At 41.5% G+C, this 18740-nt stretch overlaps 1 protein-coding gene across 1 annotated transcript in view; it reads left to right on the forward strand.

Moving 5' to 3' along the window:
- Positions 1 to 18740, forward strand: part of SIRT1 (sirtuin 1) — a 111512-nt gene that overhangs the window by 5862 nt on the left and 86910 nt on the right. Inside the window, exon 3 of the mRNA XM_030203130.1 lies at positions 16491 to 16732. Within this exon, the coding sequence (XP_030058990.1) occupies positions 16491 to 16732 (242 nt within the window). The remainder of the gene's footprint in view (positions 1 to 16490; positions 16733 to 18740) is intronic.

The raw sequence follows: 18740 nt of genomic DNA on the forward strand, positions 1-18740 counted from the left end.
GCTCTCACGGCAAGGCATGTGAAGTAGGGGTCTCCCTACATAGACTCTTGGATCTTAGACCATTTTCTCTCTTGATTCTTCCGAATGCAATTTTAATTTCTAGTTCCTAAGAATGGATCTCCCTTCCTCCTATTTGGAATCTCACTGCCATCATGCGCACTCTCAATGTCTCAAATCTTTATCACAAGAACCTAGTTCCTAAGAAGGAATTTTCCTTCCTCCTATTTCAATTCTAAATGCTGTCAAGAGCGCTCTCAAAGTCTCAAGTCTTTTTCATGAAAGCCTTCGATCCATAGTGAAGCTTCATGCATTTTTTGATACAAACTTTTCTGCATATTTCTCTTAGGAGAGTTTCTGAGAAGGATAGAGCCCGGTGTGAAGGAAGCTAAGCAGGGTCCGCCCGGGCTGGGTCCTGGAAGGGTGACCAGCTCACAATGCGCAATAATGTCCCTTCACAACACTGTTTTCCAGTCTCTAAAAGTTCATCATAGTTATGCTACCCCTCAGAAAAGGGGAGATTCTTCTTCATTCATGGCGAGTCAGCTAGCTATTTAAAAAAAAAAAAAAAAACCTCTTGTTGACAAGTCAGCAAGTCGCAGACCGAGAAGTGCAATTTTTATGGTTCTCAGGATGCCTAGTACTGGTGGTCAAGAGTCGTCTAAATATTTCGCAGTCTCCACAATATTTTGGGGTTACGTGCGACATAGTTGCAAGGTTTTTTCCCTGGGCAATTGCCTTTTGCAGTCTCATGAGCTGCACTCCCGTGCTCTTTATCTTTTTGAGTGTTCTGAAGCATTTGCAGCTTCCCTTTTTTGTTTTTTTTCCCCGAGACTGCTGCTCTTCTTTTCGGCATTAGTTGAGTAGGCCATTCCTCCAGGCATTTGGTTGTTACTTCCAGGACTACCATGTGGTCTCTTTACTTTGCATCTTAATTTTTTCCTTCTTGGCTCTTGGCATTCGGTTTGCTTTCAGGATTACCATATGGTCTCTTTACATTGTAACTAGGGGACTGTCAGTCGCTCTCGGAGTAAAGAGGTATTCCTGAGGGCTAGCGTTTTATTCTGAGCACTCTGTCTTTGGTCAGCATTGTTGCCATGTTATATTAGTCCGGAATGCTCTTTCTGTACTCTCATAGGACTGTTATCATCTTAGGTTACTTCAAAGACTCAATCCTGCTCTCTGGCAGGACTGTTTCTAGCTTATGTTCTTTCAGAATGGTCTTCGGTCTCCTGGTAGGCTACATATTGAGGCCCCTGGTAGGTCTCTGGTCTTCTTGTGTATTGAAGGTACATCCTTTCCTCGGACAGTGCTACTATCTGGTCATTCTGTTTCTTTACAGGGCTTGCATGTGTCCCCCTTTACACGATTGACATGTATGTCATTTTATTTTTGCATGTTTTCACTTTTCTCTGTAAGCTGCCTAAGGGGTAATCTAGCGAACAGTGCAGTGAGATGTCATCGGGGAGGCCCAGCTTCGGTTCTCACTCTGACTCTAGTCGTCCTGCCTCCTAGGTGGGTTCACATCCGCACTGACGTTTGGTTTATTTCATGGCTGATGTCTGTTTTATTCAAGGGGAGTCATTTGTATGGATCTACCATCTGACCAGCCCTGTAGCATGCCATACCCTTCTGGCATGATGGCCTTCTCTTCAGGTCGGGCATTTCGCTTAGATATTTGGATCTCAGGGGCGTAACCCTTATGTTTTTTTCCTTGCAGATATACCAGGCTGCCTTTTAGGTTGTCATCTTGACTTTTTATGGAGCCGAGGGGGTTTTCTGTTTTCTCTAGAGGACCTTCTCTCTTCCCCAGCCCGGCCTCTTTGTTTCTCTCTTGCTCAGGCTGGTGCATGCTCTCAGTCTGGGACAGGCATTCAGCCTTGCTAAGCAGGATGGCATCTTTTGTAGTTGCAGTATTCTCTTCTCAGCTTTTAGCCTCTGTGCCTTAGTGACATTGTCAGAGGGACAGGGTGTTATTCTTCTTCGCACGATAATTCAAAATCATCTTGTTTCCTTTAAGGTTTCTTTCTCCTTTCAGACACTGTTGTTAGTAGCCATGGCTTCAGCTAGCAGGGTCAGGACTGCAAGTTTCTCTCATACAGGTTTTCTTTTTTTCCAATCAGCTAGTACGTCTAGGTAAGAGGTACTTCTTTACCTGGGTATTTCTTTTTCACTCTACCGTAGTTTCCCATTTTTCATCTTTTCCAATCACTTTTTTTTTACTGGTCTGGACTCTTCTACTGGCGTTCAAGATCACAGGAAATTATATGCTTTATATATGCTTTACATATTAAAACAGATTTTTATATATTTAGAGAGCTGTTACAAGCTATTTGGTCCTTCCTTTTGGTACTTCTAGTCAAGGTAAGGTTGCCGTTGTTTCGGCCTCACTATATCTCGACGTATTAAGGAATTCATACCTTCTATTTGTTTACTCACTGGGGGACCATTTCCTGAGAGTGTTATAACATATGCTCCATCTTGAGAAGCGGGGTTCTTTCCTTCGCACAGCGATTTTTGGTGCACTAGGTGCACATTTTGTACGGTGCCATTTTGATCTTATCTTCATTCTCTTTTGATTGATATACACTCTACATGTTCATTGTCGCCAGGAGGTGATCTATGCAACTCGGAGATGCTTAGGGGTTTGAAAGGGTCCCTCCCTTAAGGTTACTGCTTTGGTACTTCCCATCAGTCCAATCCTGGTCCGGTCCGGAGGGACGCTAAGGAAGGAGAAATTAGATCTTACCTGCTAATTTGCTTTCCTTTAGTCCCTCCGGACCGGACCAGGCCCCTCCCATATTTTGTCACTTTTTCAACGGGGTATTAAAAAAAAAAAAAAAAAAAAAGACGCTTGTACATATATAGGACTTTAAGTGGACCATGCCACGTCTCTGGTCGGAGTTGCTGGTGGGTTCAGTTGCTGGAATATATGTGTATGTATATATTTATATATCTATATATGTATAGAACTTTGAGGTCCTTAGCACTTCTGTGCTGAGAGTTGCTGGTGAGTTCTAATTCAAGTGAGCCATACCACTTCTCCGGTAGGAGTTGCTGGTGAGCTTTCCTACAAAAGGGACATACCACTTCTCTGGTGAGAGTTGCTGGGGTACCCAATTGCTAGTATATATATATATATATATATGTGAACCTTTAAGTAAGCCATGCTAGTATACATATGTGAAACTTTAAGTAAGCAATACCACTTCTCTGGTGAGAGTTGCTGGTGAGCTATAAGACAAGTGAGCCATACCACTTCTCTGGTGAGAGTTGCTGGTGAGCTATAATACAAGGGAGCCATACCACTTCTCTGGTGAGAGTTGCTGGTGAGCTATAATACAAGGGAGCCATACCACTTCTCTGGTGAGAGTTGCTGGTGAGCTATAATACAAGGGAGCCATACCACTTCTCTGGTGAGAGTTGCTGGTGAGCTATAATACAAGGGAGCCATACCACTTCTCTGGTGAGAGTTGCTGGTGAGCTATAAGACAAGTGAGCCATACCACTTCTCTGGTGAGAGTTGCTGGTGAGCTATAAGACAAGTGAGCCATACCACTTCTCTGGTGAGAGTTGCTGGTGAGCTATAATACAAGGGAGCCATACCACTTCTCTGGTGAGAGTTGCTGGTGAGCTATAATACAAGGGAGCCATACCACTTCTCTGGTGAGAGTTGCTGGTGAGCTGTAATACAAATCGGGCCATACCACTTCTCTGGTAAGAGTTGTTGGTGAGCTCTGATACTTGGCATTGCCGAGTGCTTTGTGGCTGCTAGGATTCCATACGGCACAGATGGTCTTTCTTTCTTTCCTGCTTTGTTATTCAAATACTGAGGCTAAGGTCACATGGCCATGGCTCCTATTGGCTCTCTAGAGTCAGTGTTTTTCTCAGTCTCCACCTGCTGGTAGGCGAGCACAACCCATCAGTCCAATCCTGGTCCGGTCCGGAGGGACTAAAGGAAAGCAAATTAGCAGGTAAGATCTAATTTCTCCTTTGTTTTACCTTTCCCTATTTCTCAAGCAGAAAAGTGAAAAACTGCACTTACAAATAGATTACCTAACAAACCTTTATTGAAGAGTCGGTAATCTTTCTGAGTTTTGTTTTATTATGTATGTTTTGGCTGTAAGCCATATGGATCAGTGGATATAACGGCATAAAAATAGGAAATAAATGCAAGGTAGTATTACAGATAAGGTGGTTGCACGTACACAAAGCCTTTTATTTCTTTATTTACATTTTTAACAAATCAGAACGCCCCTTTTGTAGCTGAACCCAACCGTAGACAGAGACTGTTGGGTTCAGCTACATAAGGGGCGTTCCTTTGGATAGCACTTGTGAAACATGAGCTGTGTCAGAGCATTGTCCCCTAGCCAACTTCTTTTCAAAAACAGATGAGTAATGATCATTTTTATGAGAGCTGTGGAATGATTGAAGATATAAGATATATTCTTTAGTAATGTTTTGAACTTTAATGACCTATGACGATTGAGGTGCATGATTTTCCTTGGTGAAGTTTGAGACCATGTGACTGGCTTCTCTGAGGTCAAAATAAAAAAACTACAAGTACTTATGGGATATTGACTTTATGAAGTCTGCTGTTTTGGTATTTATTTATTTGTAGCATTTGTATCCCACATTTTCCCACCTATTTGCAGGCTCAATGTGGCTTACATATTCCACAATGGTGATCACCAATTCTGGAAGAGAAATAACATATTTAAGGTGAAGGAGACAGAGAGGATTAGGTATAGAGTGGGAAAAGTGCGGGGTACAAATGTAACAAAAAATAAATATACAGTTACAGAAAGTGCATTTTCATAATCAGAAATAAAGGTGTTGGATAAACTTCAGTCGTGAATAGATTAACTTGGACAATCAGGAATATTAAACTTCAATCTTATTGATTAGTATGGACAATCAGGAAGTACAGAATTATGTTTAGTGAAGATTTGGTGTAAAATTTTGATTAACTGGTATTTAGTATTCTAGTACCCATCAGTTTATTGATAACTCAGTGCTGTGGTGGTGTTTAATTCTATAATCTAGGCACCCGCATCTACACGTTACTTGTGTAAATGCTAGTATTCTATACATTTACTTATGTATATGCATACCTATGTGTGTAAATGCTAGCATGGTGCTTAAGTGAGGTTCTGCAAATACCTGCTTAATTTGCTTAGCATGTATTTGTAAGGTGGGCATACACAGGGACGGAGCAGGGGCATAACATAAGTGGAGTTCCATTTACACATGTAATTTAAAGAATGCTATAAGTTGTATGCATTCCTGCTGCCCTTAAGCATATGCACTTACACAAGTTCTATGGCTGGCATAAGTGGGAGCACCTAGATGTTAGGTGCATTAACACCTGGTCATGCTAGTATTCTGTAACAGAAAGCAGGTGCTTAGTTTGTTATAGAATAGGCTCCTACCATGTGCCCTCCAAATACCTAATTGGAGATGTCCAATTATAGAATTGTGCCCAAAATGGGCCTTGCAGTAAAGAATGTTAACTGTTTATAAATTACCCCCAGTATGAGCATTGAGCCATACCTCTCTTCTAATCTACACTTTTCCCCGGATTCTATACATGGTGCCTAAAACTCTGCATGGAACTCAAAGCATGTTCTAGAACATTGCGCATAACTTGGTTAATTAGCTAATCAGCACTGTTAAGTGGATGTTAAGCAATTCCTTAGCGTTCCTCTGGACTGGCCCAGAATGTGACTGATGGGTTGTGCACTCCTTCTAGCAGGTAGAGACTGAGAACTCTGACTCTGAGAGCCAATAAGAGCCTAGGAATAGCTAGAGTGAGATCCAGTATTCTCAGTCTCCAGCAGGTGGAAGGAGGTGAACCCTTCAGTCTCTTTCTAATTTTCTCTCCTTTGGTTTTAACAACTACTTAATTCTACTTTTGTGCTCCAGTGTTTCTCTGATAGTTGGAGGCTGAGTCCTGTGGGGGTTCTCTGTAAGGCTCGGGGTACTAAACTCAAGTGGGTGGGTGAGTCGGTGGTTTCTTTTGTTAATGCCGCTGTGGACTCTCGGTTGTTGTCAGTTTCGGCGGGAAACGCCACCATTTTTCTTACTGAGCTACGCTGCCGAGACAGAGGCGCCAGATTGTTTCTGCCGCGGTTTCTTTTCTCTCCGTGGTACTGCGGCAACCCAGTTAGCATCCACTTCAGCTTTTGGTGGGTAGCGCCGCCATTTTCATAGAGCCCCATGGAGGAGGCAGAGAAGCTAATTTTCTTTCAGAGATTTCTTCTCGGCTTTCCCGTCACCAGCAGGGTTTTCCTCCTGATTTTGCTTGGGTGCTATACTAAGTCTTTTTCTTTTCCTTGGGGCTGCTGCTTCTCCTTCATTCCCTGCTAGTGCAGAGTGGATTTTTTTCCTCATTTAAGTGTTTCAGGGGTTCCCGGGACCTGGTGGATGTCCCTGTGTTTTTATTCAGACACTAATAAGCTCTTTACAAGCTGTTACTTGAGATGTTACAGAGTTTTCTGAGGATCCTGCTTCTATGTTTTTAGTTCAGGATGTTCATCTACCTGGGGATGTTCCTTTGGTAAGCAGATTCTCTATACTGCTTAAGCAGTTTTGTTTTCTACCTACAGTACCTGTAGATGCATGAATATTCATAATGTCACTATTTCAAAACATTACAGTAATATTTGTAATTCAGGAGAGGTCTTTACATCCTCTGGATTATTCAATTTTCACCTCTCCCTAGACATTCTGTGATTTCAGTCTCTTGGACTCAGAATGCTGAATGCCACTGCAGTACTATTAAAAAAAAATATTCTTGTGCCAAATCTTGGGATTTAATTAGCTCATGGATTTGATATCCCTCTTTTTCTGTGGTATTCTAAGGCAGTTGGTATTTCTTGTTTGCAAGTATTTTTTTCTGCCCCTGGCGGGGTCACAGTCTCAGTTGTATCTGGAGCAGTGGTGAGTTCAAGTTTGTTTCTCGGGCAGTGGAGAATTGAATGCCTTCTTCGGGGTCGCAAGGCACCGTAGTCACGGCTTAGCCCAGTTCCCTGGATTCCTGACTCTCTGCACGGGCCGTTAGTCTTTCCCTTTACTCACTTTATGTCAATTTTGCCATAATGTTTCAAGGGGCATGCTTTTCTAGGTTATTGGTGTTTCTCAGTGCCATCCCATGTTCTACTCATGTTTTTCTTTTATTGTTTATTTAGGCACATCTTGAGCTTTTACACTATAGCACAGGTGCCGTCAAAAAATAAAATGCCAGTTAGACTCCTTGGCCATGAATAAAAGTGGCATGCTGTAGGCATGAGTTTTTTACACTGTGGCTAGACCCTAGTTAGCACTGATACCATTCCTGTTATCACAATTTGCCCTTCTTATGGAATTGCAATTCTTCTTCCTTCTGGCATGTCACTGTCTACTAGGTCCCAAATCAACTTATGCATCCAGCTTTTCATACATAAGCACACAACTATGGAATACACTACCAAAAGCCTTGAAAACAACGTATGACCACCTAAACTTCCGGAAATCACTAAAAACTAACCTGTTCAAAAAGGCATACCCTACCGACCCAACTTAAATGCCTGAACCCTGCAACACAACGAAACCAAAGATCATAATGGACATAAAATACCCATTCCTCTCCACAGTTCCCTAATGTGTCTGTTACACATGAACCTTATTCTACCACAATATCACTTTGTATTTGTTCATACCGGAATGGGCGAACACCTTTACACTACTATGTAAGCCACATTGAGCCTACAAATAAGTGGGGAAAATGTGGGATACAAATGTAACAAATAATAAATAAATTATATTCTCCTCCAATATCTTCTAACCAGCCCGCTGCCCTCCCTTTTTTTCTGGTTGTTTGTCATCCTCCCTTCTCTTTACTCTTTGCTGCCCTTACTGTTATAGCAAACCTCTTCAAAACTGCATAGAGCAATATTATAACAGAAACTAAATTACTCCAATTGCTCTACCTCATTAGGAAAAAGATGAGAAGATGAACAACTATGTTTTCATTTTGTTACATTTTATATATATAGCCTCATACGTCCAGGGTACCTTTATAGAAAATTAGGACACCACTGACTGACATTCATCATAGGCTACCACCACCTGCCAAGCACTGCCGAGAAAAACTCTCCTATTTCAAAATGAGAGAAAAGTCTGCAGCGCTACGGCATATGGGACTATCAAATTTAATAAACACAGGTTCAAATGCTCATCTAACCTAATTCGACCCCACAAAAAACTTGTAAAAGGGTCAAAACGAAAAAGAAGAAAATGTAAACATCAAAAAACTTTGGGATACACTTGCCAGATTTAAATATAGTCACTTAGCTTTTGCCTATTAAAAAGCTCCGTTAGAAGTTAGTTCACTTCAATTATCCATGGTAGTAACTTCTTAACCTTGACGTGTAACTCCCACTCTTTCTCATTCTAATTCCTCTCCCACTCTTTCTCATTCTAATTCCTCGACAGGATTAGGACTCCTACTGTTTCGATTTCTTCATCAGGAGAAACAATAAGAAAGCTTCATACATTTCTCTTTCAATTAATATGACCACAAAATGGCGAATGTTTATATAAGACGCCCAGAGGGAGACTCCTCCTTCCTCTGTCGTCATAAGTATTTCCTTAATCATAAGCCTAACACTAAAGATACTTCCTCAATTGAGAACCCATCAATAAAAGGCAGCCCATTCCATAGGGCCATTCAGCCCTTTAGGGCTAACCGTTTGTAATCGATAAATCCATCTTTGTTCTTTTTGATGTAATACCTTTGAGATGTCGCCCCGTCTACCATTGTTAATAATCTGCTCAATAATCATGCATTTAAGTTGCTCAAAAGAGTGCTTCATCTCATTACAGTGTTTAGCCAGAGGCATATGCATTTTACCGGCTTGGATCCCATGCTTATGTTCACTTAATCGAGTTTTAAGCATACGTTTTGTTTGTCCAATATATCTATACCCGCAAGGGCATGTAATCATATAAATCACTCCTTTCGAAGTGCAGTCTGTCAAGTTCTTCAAATTGATCCAACAATTTTTAATAGGATCCCAGAAACGATCCACCTCCTCCATAACATCACACATAATACACTTCTTGCATTTAAAGTGACCTACAAGATCAAATTTTCTGTTAGTCCAAATATCAGAATGACATAAAATATCAGCCAAATTGGCTCTTCTTGAGTATGCCACCATGCATTTTTGTTCTGAAAATACCTTATGTGTGGTTAAGATGTTCCAATGTTTATTTATTATATTTGAAATTTTCGGAGATAGAGATGTGTACTGCATAATACAGGGAGTGTTCCGTTTTTCTATTTTCTGTTGTTTTGATTCCAATAGATATTCTCTGTGGTTAAACAACGCTCTCTTATATGCATGTTTAATAATACGATTCGGATAACCTCTTTCATGTAATTTTTCTTTTAGATGAACAGCCGATTTCTTGTACTTCTCTGAGGAATCACAAATCCGTCTGTAGCGCAAAAACTGAGCAAAAGGGAGATTATTACGAGTGTGAATCGGATGCATACTATCATATTTTAGTAGTGAGTTACGATCAGTGGGTTTGGTAAAGATGTCAGATTCCAATTTACCATTCTTTTTCGTTTTGACCCTTTTACAAGTTTTTTGTGGGGTCGAATTAGGTTAGATGAGCATTTGAACCTGTGTTTATTAAATTTGATAGTCCCATATGCCGTAGCGCTGCAGACTTTTCTCTCATTTTGAAATAGGAGAGTTTTTCTCGGCAGTGCTTGGCAGGTGGTGGTAGCCTATGATGAATGTCAGTCAGTGGTGTCCTAATTTTCTATAAAGGTACCCTGGACGTATGAGGCTATATATATAAAATGTAACAAAATGAAAACATAGTTGTTCATCTTCTCATCTTTTTCCTAATGAGGTAGAGCAATTGGAGTAATTTAGTTTCTGCCCTTACTGTTAGCAATTTTATTTTTGCCCCACTGCTGGTTCGGGGTGATAGAAACAAAGAGTTTGCTTGGCTGCTGCCGACTACCTTTCTAGAGCCTCCCTGTTGATCACGTCTCCAAGAGGAGTCATCTGGATTTCTTGGCACAGGCTTTTCCATCTCCTTGCTATGGGCTCTGGTACCTTTCACAGATATAAGAACTGGGCTCTACTCTTCTCTTTGTCAGTTCAGGGTACAATGGGTTCTTCCTTGTCATCTATACCAGACCAGTCCAGACTAATGGGTTGTGTCCATCTACCAGCGGAAGGAGACAGAGAAAATAGTTCCAAGTAAACCGCCCCTGAAGGGTATCCTGCAGCCTGGAATGTTCAGTATTTTCTCTGTCTCCTAGCGGATGGTGGATGGATCGTGCAGCTGCTCTGGATTGCTGGCTGGTAGCTCCTGTCCCAGATTCTTCTGGTGACAGTGGAGCCAGGGGTGTGCTGGTAGCCATGTTGGGGCTAGTTTTAGATGATACTCAGTGCTCCTGTGTTCCTCATCTGCCAGCTAGGGTGATATCCAGTGACCCTGGTGCCCTCCCCTCCCCTGGCTGTCTTTATAGCAGGGTGATGGTTGATTGTGGCATGGAGTAACTTGTCTCCTGTTAGCTACCATTCCTGTGGCACCTTTTCTTGTGGTGGCTGCCTGGCGAGAAGCTTCTCCATTCCTGGAGTTTGAATTAGTCTCTGCTCCTTTTGTGGCTACTTGGCACCTTGGGGGTCTTTTCTCCACAGTATGGATCTCGACTCTTTTTCTTTTTGGCTCCTTTTGTTCTTTTGGCTCTCTTTGTCTCCTTTTGTTCTTTTGGCTCTGTTCTTTCATTCCTAAGTCCAGAGTAAGCTGGTTGAGGAGTACTCTCTTCTACGGTTGTACCCTGCTATGCTGCTGTCCTTTTCTTCATGGTTCTCCTGGAGAGACTAGCGCTCCAGTTAGTTGGTTCTCTCGACTCTGGAGTCTCTTCTTGTTCTGTGGAGTTTGATTCTCTCACTAGGCGTGGTTCCTGGGCCCTGCTTCCTTTCTTCTATGAAGTGTGGCGCACTGTTTGGGGTTGCGTTAGGGTCGCTTCATCCGACCATCTTGGACTCAAGGCAGACTGGCAGGTTTGGGAGTTAGTCTTTGTCCTGCCAGGGTTCGGAGAAGTGGATCCTAGTCTAGGAGAGACAGTTCTTTTCCTTGTTGCTCGGATATGACTGTTGCCGTCCTTCTAAGGGTGGCCCTTTGGCATGAGTATCTTTTGCCGCTTCTTTTGCTACTCTCGGGACAGGGGTACGTAATTTTTCTTTTGCTCAGGACGTTTGTTTTACATCCTACGGCTTCAGTTCCTTTTCTAGTGTCTAACTCTGTTCCATTTTGGTACCCTGGTGGTTTGGATATTCAAATCCTTTTCTGCTGATCAGTTTTTTCCAGTGTGTATAGCTTTGTTGATTTTTTTTCAACCTTCTGCATTCTTCTTTTCTCCCCCCCATCTTTGGGAAACTGCTTTGCTACATCCCATTAGTATGGACTGGTATTGTATAGATGACAAGGAAGGAAAAATTATGTTCTTACCTGATAATTTTCTTTCCTTTAATCATATCAGACCAGCCCAGATGCCCTCCCTGGCTAAAGTCTGTTAGAGTGTTGTTTCCTTTAGGTATCCCTGGCTGTTCCACGACTCTTCAATACGGTGGGATGTCCTATTGCACTGCTTACTTCATCTTCTCTATTCATTCTCCTGCCACTTGTTGTGACAGCTCTGTATGACTCCTGTTGCTTGGGACCACGGAGTTCTTTCTCCGGATTCAGGGGTAGATCTCTGTGCTTGTGCAAACTCAGTATGGTCCATTCCCTCCCGCTTACTTTACTGTGAGGGGAGGTTGCAGTTGCCTTTGGCCAAGCAGGAACGGTGAGGTTCTGCATATTGGTTCCAAGAGTTTGCCTGTTTGGTATTAATTGTATTTTCTTCTAGACTTCAGAGCACCATTGCTTGGCTATTCGAAATACTGACCATTCCAGGCTGCACGATACCCTTAAGGGGCGGTTTACTTGGAACTATTTTCTCTGTCTCCTTCTGCTGGTAGATGGATACAACCCATTAGTCTGGACTGGTCTGGTATGATTAAAGGAAAGAAAATTATCAGGTAAGAACATAATTTTTCCTTTTAGGCTGATTTTAGTTCTCAAGGTGGGCTCTGGCCACTTAAGATCTCCGAGGCCTTCCTTTCCTTCATAGTTTCTGTGCGTTCAGAAGGTTTTCTTACTTCTCTCAGTTTTCGGAGGTCTTCCTATTCCAATTTGTCCACTTCTTCGGTTTCTTCTCTATTAGGTTTTGTCCCTTGAGAACTAGCAACCTTCTTGAAAGTAGTAGCAACAGCTCTCTAATGTGAAGGTATTCTAGTTCTCCATTTCTTGGATGACTGGTTAATTGCTGCACTGTCTTGTCAGAAGAGGATGCAAATTATAACTGCAGTTGTACACTTCTCTTGATTGGGTACTAAACCCTCTCAAATTTGTTTGCAGTCCTCTCAGAGCCTTCTTGTATCGGAGTCTCCTTTGATTTTCTTCAGGGCCAAGCATGTCCAGTAGCAGAGGATTGTGATTCTCAAGGTCAGATTGCTTTTCTTCTTCTCTTAACGGTTTCCTTGTGCAAAGGATGATCTTCATTTATGGATCCATTGACTGTCAAATTGTCTCTCTGAACTTTTACTAGAGAGAGGCTCCGTAGGTGGTGTCAGATTCCAATTCGGAACTAAGATGTTCCTTTGCATCCGCCTCAATGGATAATGATATCAACAATGCCAGTCTCAGGGGCTGAAGAGTTCTCTGCTTGTGACCTTTTGTTCAGAGTTGGTGGTTCCCCTCGAAAGTATGCTGTTCCATCACTCTGTAGAAATCTCTGGCACTTCATTCTGTAGTTTTGCCATAGTTTACTGGAATTCAAATCTGTGCAAGCGCTCTCGAGCAATGTCATGGCAGTAGCCTGGGTTACTCAGTATGATTGCATACAGAGACGACTTTATTACAGGAACAAGCGCTTTTCATGGCCTGTGCAGAACAGCATCTTTCGGATCTGATAGAATCTTTTGTAGCGGGGACGACTGCTATTGTGGTAGTTTTCTCAGTCGTTGCATTCTTGTCCCGGGGGGCGTGGCCTCTCAGAGCATATGTGTTTCTTTTGGTACTTCAGCGTTGGGGGGTCTCTCAGTCTGAGTTGATACGTTCCTCGATCCTTCTGTCTCAGTAAGAATCTTAAAGTAGAGGGCATAGATGTTCTTTTTCTCGGCCGTCCTCTTTTTAGGCAGCTGCATTCAGGAGATCTTGGTCTACAGCAGTCTTCTATTCTGGTTAGCATTGTATTAGCCTTTTAGGTCTTACTACGCTGTCTTCATTTCATCTTAGTATGCTCAGCTTCATTTTCTCTTATGGCTTGGTTTTTCGTATGGCACAATTGTTTAAGAAGGCCTAGTCTGCTAAAGTGATAGTCTCAATGTTACATTCGGTCCTCACACATTCTCGACTCAGTATGCTGAGGTTCAAGTTCCTCCTTGGCATGCTCCAGTTTTTTTTCAGGATAGCTTTCATAAAAGGGCTTGGGCGATGCTACCTTTATGGTGCTTCTTAGTTTCCCTGCTCGTCTCAAGTACATAAGTATTACCACACTGGGACAGACCAAAGGTCCATCAAGCCCAGCATCATGTTCCAACTGTGGCCAATCCAGATCACAAACACCTGGCAAGATCCTGAAAAAGTTCAATACGTTTTATGCTGCTTATCCCAGAAATAAGCAGTGGATTAGTGGTTAGGGTGGTGGACTTTGGTCCTACTACTATTTAGCATTTCTATAGCGCTACAAAGCGTGCGCAGCGCTGCACAAACATAGAAGAAAGACAGTCCTTGCTCAAAGAGCTTACAATCTAGTAGACAAAAAATAAAGCAAACAGTTCCTGGGGAACTGAGGAACTGAGTTCGATTCCCACTTCAGGCACAGGCAGCTCCTTGTGACTCTGGGCAAGTCACTTAACCCTCCATTGCCCCATGTAAGCCGCATTGAGCCTGCCATGAGTGGGAAAGCTTGGGGTACAAATGTAACAAAAAAAAAATGGTCTATGGACTTTTCCCTAGATATCTGGATGATGTCCTTTTTGTCCTTCGGAGTGTGAATTTATTTTATGGTCCTGGGTTGTTCACATTTCAACTTGGTTCTGTTGTTGAACCTTTCTCGGCCTGCTGTCTGGAGGAGCTATTGCTCAGCTCATTTTACTTACTAGCCATTGCTTCTCCTATATGTGTTTTTTGGGGTAGCAAACATTCTCATCCGCTCTCCCTTCTTTGGAGGGAGTTTTTTTCCTGAGGAGCGGGTTGTCTTTTGTGTTTAGCTTCTTATCTTTCAAAAGTCTCTTCCTCATTTAGTTTGAGGTATATGGTAGTTTTGCCATTCTTGTGTTCTTTAGCGCTGCCTACTTAGAGACAGGTCTGGAATAATTTTTGCTTTCCCTCGAGGAGTTTTACTCTATCTGCTTGTATTTTCCTCTGATCTGGAGAGTACTTCAAAGGGATTGCAGCGTCTAAACCCACCATTTTTAGGTGACTTAAAGAGATGTTTGGTTTTGCTTCAATTTTTTTCTAGAAGCCAGTTCCGAAGGGACTTAATGCCCATTATACCAGTGCAGCCTATATCATGAGCAGAGTGTTTTTTTGTTTTGGTTCCTCTTTATTGGATGTATGTCGGGCAGCAACATGGTCTCCCTGGCATTCTTTTTGGAATCTTTACAGGTTGGAGGTCTAGTGTCATCAGTATACCACTTATGGAGCCAGTGTTCTTACAGCCAGATGGTTATGGTCCCTTCCTTATGGGTACTGCTCTGTTACAACCCATCAGTCACATTCTGAGCCGGTCCGGATGGACGCTAAGGAAGGAGAAATTAGTTCTTACCTGCTAATTTGCTTTCCTTTAGTCCCTCTGCACTGGCTCAGATCCTTCCCTGTCCAGAGCTTTAGGGAAGAGCTGCTTTGTCTGTTTGACTTTGGTGATCATTTAAAAAAAAAAAAAAATTGAGCAATCCGTAACCTAAAGGTCCTCAGGTATCCTCTTGTAGGCTCACAGTGGCTGTTTGAGTTCTCCGGTTGCACAGAAGCTTTTTTTTCCTTTCTATCCTGCTTTGTGAAGATAATACTGGATCTCACTCTAGCTATCCTGGGCTCTTATTGGATCTCACGTGAGTCAGAGTTCTCAGTCTTCACCTGGTGGAAGGAGCGCAGAACCCATTAGTCACATTCTGGGCCGGTCCGGAGGGACTAAGGGAAAGCAAATTAGCAGGTAAGAACTAATTTCTCCTTATCAGCACTAATTGGCATTGAGATTTACTTGCACCATTCGCTAAGTATATTCTATAATGTGCTGTATTTAAATTCAAAGTTGCATAGCTGAAAAGGGGGCAGGGCGTGGGTGTTTTTAAAATCTATGCGCATTTTATAGAATACACCCGATCTGCGCCTAATTTATGCGTTGGGATCTACACCAAGTAAAGCATAGCATAAATGGCCGTGACTAAATTTTTACACGTGGAGAGGCGCTCGGCATATTCTATATGCAGTGTGAAAATTTTAAGCTTAGTCTATAAAATATATGCGTGCTTTAGAGAATACGTCTAGGCAGAATTTTTTTTCACATGGACTTTTCAGGTGCCATTTATAGAATCTAGCCCTTTCTGTTCTTCAGTGGGGTAGTTTCCTGAGATTGAGACTACCTAGAGGGAGGCAGAGGCACTAAAATTATCGTTTGGAAACAAAATTCCATAGCTGCCTGCTAATTTTGTAAAATATCAACATATAGTTCTCAAAGAAAATTATTTGAGGACCATTGGATAGTGAGACATAAAAGCTTTTTATAACCACACTTATATTCCTCACCGTTCCATTTTTATAACATGTAAATAATAATTCAGTTTTTCCCAGTCTTTACAAATATTATGAGAAGATACTGTACATTTAATTTGAATTGGTACTTATCTTCAGCTTCTTCGTAAAACTGCATCCTAAGCAGGCTTTTATTATTTCCAAGCAGCTTCCATACTTGGACCGCTTACTTTCCAACACAGGTGCATTCCTGAGGAAGCAGTCCGAGTATGGACACTGTTCTTAATTCAATGGAGGGTATATTTGAGTTACCTAAGGTCATAAGGGGTGAGAGAAGTGGGATTTGAATTCTGACTTCCCTGGTTATCTGTTTGCTGCTGAAACAGTAGGCTACCACTCCACTCTGCTAAACTAATGTGTCTGTGAAAATGCTGAATAAAGGCCTGCTTCTTTCCTCCTAGATTTGTTTTCCTTCTCTCTTCCATAACTTTTCTTACCTACGTCAGCTCTGCTTGTACTCTTCCTGTTACACTTTATCCTCCTCTCCCTGTTTGCTCTTCTCTACTACAAGATGAACAAAGTAGTTAACAAATTTGTTTTCATATATAGCTCTATGAATGTAAGCAAATACTTGCTACAGAGAGGAAAAAAGATTAGTATTTAATTCTAGTTTATTTTAACAGGTCCTTACACCTTTGTTCAACAACACCTGCTGATGGGCACAGACCCTCGGACAATCCTTAAGGACCTGCTGCCAGAAACAATCCCTCCACCTGAACTAGATGACATGACCCTGTGGCAAATTGTTATAAACATCCTTTCAGAGCCACCAAAAAGGAAAAAGTGCAAAGACATTAATACAATTGAAGATGCTGTGAAACTTTTACAAGTGTGCAAGAAAATAATTGTTTTGACGGGTGCTGGGGTATGTATAATATGAAAGTTCTATTTTAAAAGCCTAGATTGTTTGGAAAATTACATACTGGTATAGACAGACCTCATTCTAGCCTGCTCAAAATATTACTGGATTGAAATATATTTGTAAAATGCTGAGGCATATTAATTTGCTTCATAGACATACTAAACTGTCCCTTATTTTTGAAGCTTACAAATAATTTAACTTATAAAGTGTTAACATTTTAGTTAATATATTTTGACATTGGGCTTGCTGCATGCAGAGAATTCTTGCCCTGGTTCTTCCAGCTCTGGCAGGGCTCTAAACCCTGAATGAGATAACCAGCAGCTTGTTCCCAAAGATCCCGAAGGACAGTAGTATAAGTGCACAAAAGGAGAAAAAATAAATTCTTGGGTAACATTTAGGGGATCTTTTACAAAGGTGTGCTATCATTTTTAGCTCGCTTTACAAATCAGCTTATGCTAAATGCTGACATGCACCTTAGTAAAAGAACCCCCTCCCCCTTAATGCTAGCTAACCTTTTGTATGAGCTAGTTTTAAATTGTTCTTCAGTTGCTTTCAAAAGAAATTCTTTTTGGGCCATTTTGAACATATTTGGTTTAGTGTTTAGACTTGGAGCTGGATTTACTAAAGTATGATATTGTCTTAGCATACAGTAAGGCAGTTAATGCACTTTATTAGTATTTAGGTCCTGCTGCATAAATGGGACCTGTAGTAAATGTGTGCTAACACAGTAGCACCTTTTAGCAAGTATAACCCTTAGAGAAGGAGCTGTAAATGCTCATTCTAAAATTTTAGTTTGTGGTTTTTATTCAAAGGGCCAAAAGTGATTTAGGGGTCCTTTTACAAACTGCAGTACTACTACTACTACTACTATTTAACATTTCTATAGCACTACAAGGCATACGCAGTAAGCACTAGCACATGCTTACCACAGTTTAAAAGAGCTGTCCATGGGACATGCTTGGGTATCCTGCAGCAATTCCCAAATGTGCCCACACTGCCTGTGCACTAACAAATATTTTTTATTGTTTGGTTGAGGGGACATGTCTGCGCTAATCAGTTAACGTACCTGATTAGCACAGGATTACCATGTGAGCCCTTAACGCCTAAAAAATGGGTGGCAGTAAGTGCTCATACAATCATTTGTTTTTAATGGTGGCACACTAATGGCAGCATTAGCACGTGGCCATTAATACCAAATATAGAAAATTGGCCAATTTACTGCTGTGTTACAAATTGCCTTAGTGTGCAGGAAGAATCTGCGTAAGAGTGTGCTAAGGCCATGTTTTACTGCAAAGTAGTAAAAGACCCCTTAGCGTGCTGTAAAATGCTGGAAGTTGGTGCAAGAAATACTTGTGATCAACATTAGCTATATTATTCAACAATATTTTCCACAGATACAGCACATAAAAAAATATTTTTGAATTAAACCCTTTGATAACAAATTTTAGCCTCCTTGTTCTGCAAGTTCTGTGAAAATCCAGCAGCAGCTAGTGCTGTGGGAATTATTTTACCCCACACACTTTGCTGGTGAAAAGTGTGTATAGGGTCATTTGAACAAGGCATTCAAAATGACATTCCTGCACATACTTGTACTGTTGCACAAAACCTCACCCCCAGTGCAACCCATTTTCCTCACAGAGAGAACGGCAATATTCAACGATTTTATTTTTTTTCCCTGCAGGAAATTCCTTTAAAAGTTATCCTGTCTTATTTCCAAGGCTGGATTAGTTTTGCCTTTCAAATTTGAGATTAAGGGCTTGATTTTTTTTTTTAACGCAAGATGCCCATGTGTGAAGTCCAAAAGGGTGCTTATTTATAAAGGCAACCTAGATGCAAATGTTCCTTTATATAAAATAGACACTCGGAACTAGCCCCTGTAATATGCAAATACTGACACACACATTTGATTGTGTTCTGAAGTTGGTGTAACTGTTTATTTTATAAAATACTTGAGTACACGCACAAATGTACATCTCATCTCTACCCCTTTCTCTGCCCAAATCACACCTCA

The sequence above is a fragment of the Microcaecilia unicolor genome, chromosome 5 (genome assembly GCF_901765095.1).
Source record: "Microcaecilia unicolor chromosome 5, aMicUni1.1, whole genome shotgun sequence".
NCBI classification, from domain to species: Eukaryota; Metazoa; Chordata; class Amphibia; order Gymnophiona; family Siphonopidae; genus Microcaecilia; species Microcaecilia unicolor.